At 40.0% G+C, this 3015-nt stretch overlaps 1 protein-coding gene across 5 annotated transcripts in view; it reads left to right on the forward strand.

Moving 5' to 3' along the window:
• SYTL4 (synaptotagmin like 4) overlaps nucleotides 1-3015 on the forward strand; it is a 63564-nt gene that overhangs the window by 46593 nt on the left and 13956 nt on the right. For all 5 annotated transcript variants that reach the window (XM_025039040.1, XM_015596208.2, XM_015596210.2 and 2 more), the window contains 5 exons: nucleotides 1-68; nucleotides 551-626; nucleotides 932-1022; nucleotides 1141-1244; nucleotides 2298-2390. The exon at nucleotides 1-68 ends at the window's left edge or, in 4 of these variants, runs on beyond it. In XM_025039040.1, coding sequence (XP_024894808.1) covers nucleotides 1-68; nucleotides 551-626; nucleotides 932-1022; nucleotides 1141-1244; nucleotides 2298-2390 — 432 coding nt within the window. The remainder of the gene's footprint in view (nucleotides 69-550; nucleotides 627-931; nucleotides 1023-1140; nucleotides 1245-2297; nucleotides 2391-3015) is intronic.

Raw genomic sequence — 3015 nt, forward strand, 5'->3', positions numbered from 1 at the left:
AAGAGTGAGCTGGAGGCTGAGCGTGAGAGTCTGGATAGCTACACAGCTGACTGGGATAGCACGTCCAGGTGAGATCCTCCCCAGTCCCTGCATGGACACTCAACCTGAGTTCCCATTTTGTTCTCTAGCATCAGGATGCAGGGCTCCTATGCCTTCAGCATACCTGATTTTTCTCCTCAGTAAGTTGAATGAAGTCCTTTCTCTGACCTTGCTGCAAGTCTTCACTTGCACTTCTGCCATTGGCTCTGAGTACAGCTTTCTGCAACATGCTAACTTCCACAGGCTGCTGTGCCTTAGAGGAGTCTTCCTGGACTAGCAGCAACTGATGCCGCTGTCCTCTAGAAATGGGGGTGTGTGTTTGTGTTTGTGCACAGTTTTTTATCCGATCATTTGAATTCCTTCAAGGTAAATCTGATGTGAAATTTACTTTCTGGATTTGTTTACTACAATGACCTCAAGCCAGTGGCTATCCTTCCATAAAGCTTGGGTCCCTAAATAGAAGGGAAATGGGAGGAGGTGATTTTGTTATAACTTTTGTATTTGCCTCAAGGAGAGACTCTCTGGATAAATCTGACCTCTTTCCAGAATGGAAGAAGATGTCTGCCCCCAAACCTCAAGTAGGAAAGGTAAACTTTAGATATTAGTCTCTCTCCTTTCTTCTCTCCTCTTTTCTTTCTCAAGAAGATTTTAAATCAAGGATTCAACTAAACAAATTCTAGTTCAGATCCCCTTGGGAGCCTTTTCTAAGGTTTTGGTTGAAATGTGAGAAAATAGGTTTTCTACTACTTCCTAGGATTAAATTAAATTCCTAACAATAGTCTTTCCTTTAAGATTTTCATAGTTTAGTGTAAGTCTGAGCCTTATTCTTTTTGTGGCTATTCTTCCTCGCTCCATCCATCTACCTACCCAACTGCTCTTTTTCATTTCTTAGGAAACTCAGCCTGGGGGTCCAAATGTGGTATTTGTTGATGAGGGTGAAATGATATTCAAGAAGAACACCAGAAAAATTCTCAGGCCTTCAGGTAGCTGTTTTCCCTTCATGGCCTTTAGAAATTGAAGTTCTGAGTACCTTTGATGGGTTCTTGGTATGGAGAAGAGGAAGAGGTCTCTTTTGATTTAGGTTTTTGATCTCCCACTCAGAATACACTAAATCAGTGATTGATCTTCGCCCAGAAGATATGGGTCATGAAAGTGGCTCCTTGGGAGACAGAAGCAAATCTGTCCCAGGCCTCAGTGTGGATATGGTAAGTACCTTTGGTCACTATATCAAATGTTATATATTTAGAGTTGCCTTTGGTACCTGATACTCTCAATCAACCTGTTTAATTCTTTAGGAAAAGGCAACATTAATCTCTATTTCCCCAAATTTCTAAAATATATCTGGTTGCTGAATTGCTTAAAGAAAAAAATTGTCTTACACTGTATCTTTTATCTTCCAATACATTGCTTGATATGTAGTTGGAGGCTCAAATAAATATTTATTTTGATTAAAATGTAAAGGGATGGCTGGGTTGGGACAATCAAATAGGAAAGAGATATTCTTATTCTTTAATATTTGAGAAATTTGGTTGGAATATAGTTTGGAAGCCTAAATGGGGGGCGGGGAACGTAAAAATAGGGATACGTACATACATGTACACATGACACCTCAGAGGTAAGCAATTATGGCTCCTACTAAAGGAAGGATATTTATCTTAGAACATTTTCTTATTTTTATTAATTCTGAATCTATATTTATTGTTCCAGGAAGAGGAAGAGGAAGAATAAGACATTGACCACCTGGTGAAGTTGCATCGCCAGAAGCTAGCAAGAAGCAGCCTGAGAAGTGGCTCCTCCATGGTAACTTCTGTTAGCCCTGTGGCTATAGAAATATTTAATTCTTTAGGAAAAGGCAACATTAATCTCTATTTCCCCAAATTTCTAAAATATATCTGGTTGCTGAATTGCTTAAAGAAAAAAATTGTCTTACACTGTAATTTTTATCTTCCAATACATTGCTTGATATGTAGTTGGAGGCTCAAATAAATATTTATTTTGATTAAAATGTAAAGGGATGGCTGGGTTGGGACAATCAAATAGGAAAGAGATATTCTTATTCTTTAATATTTGAGAAATTTGGTTGGAATATAGTTTGGAAGCCTAAATGGGGGGCGGGGAACGTAAAAATAGGGATACGTACATACATGTACACATGACACCTCAGAGGTAAGCAAATTATGGCCCTACTAAAGGAAGGATATTTATCTTAGAACATTTTCTTATTTTTATTAATTCTGAATCTATATTTATTGTTCCAGGAAGAGGAAGAGGAAGAAGAAGACATTGACCACCTGGTGAAGTTGCATCGCCAGAAGCTAGCAAGAAGCAGCCTGAGAAGTGGCTCCTCCATGGTAAGTTCTGTTAGCCCTGTGGCTATAGAAATATTGGGGTAATGGGGAGAAAGGAGGTGCCTCCCTGGAGCAGTGTCAGGACCTGGGGAAATCATCCTAGTCACTCTTTCAAGGTATGTGAGATGCATTCGTTCCTATTCTCAATTTAGATTGTGGTTGCTTAGTCTTAGTGCACAGCTGGGTGACTTCCTCAGCCTATGCCCTAGAGATTCTTCTGTCAGGTAATTAGGGCTAGAGTCATGCATCATTGTAGTTTTGTGAACAGTAACCTGGAACTTCTCCCTTAAAGAGTTGCCCAGGCCATAAAAGTAAGCAAGATCAGATTTGTTCATCAGTGCCCACCCCAAATCTCACATTTGAGGACAGTGAATGTCATGAGAAGGGCCCTGGAAGGGTTAATTAGCATCAGGGTATGATAAAATAGCAACAGTACCAATCAGAATCATGATGTTAAAGGGACATTTGAGAATCAGGGCCTAGTTGTGTCATAAGCATGAAGAATGATGTTTAGGGGGAACAAGAGTCAGGAACCAGGGTCATTTGTTCCCGCTCTCATACAGGAAGAGAATGGCAGGCTTGCAAAGCTGATCACTACCCGAGAGGAAGATGTCTTTTTAGTTCTGGT

The sequence above is a fragment of the Pteropus alecto genome, unplaced genomic scaffold (assembly GCF_000325575.1).
Source record: "Pteropus alecto unplaced genomic scaffold, ASM32557v1 scaffold179, whole genome shotgun sequence".
Classification (NCBI taxonomy): domain Eukaryota; kingdom Metazoa; phylum Chordata; class Mammalia; order Chiroptera; family Pteropodidae; genus Pteropus; species Pteropus alecto.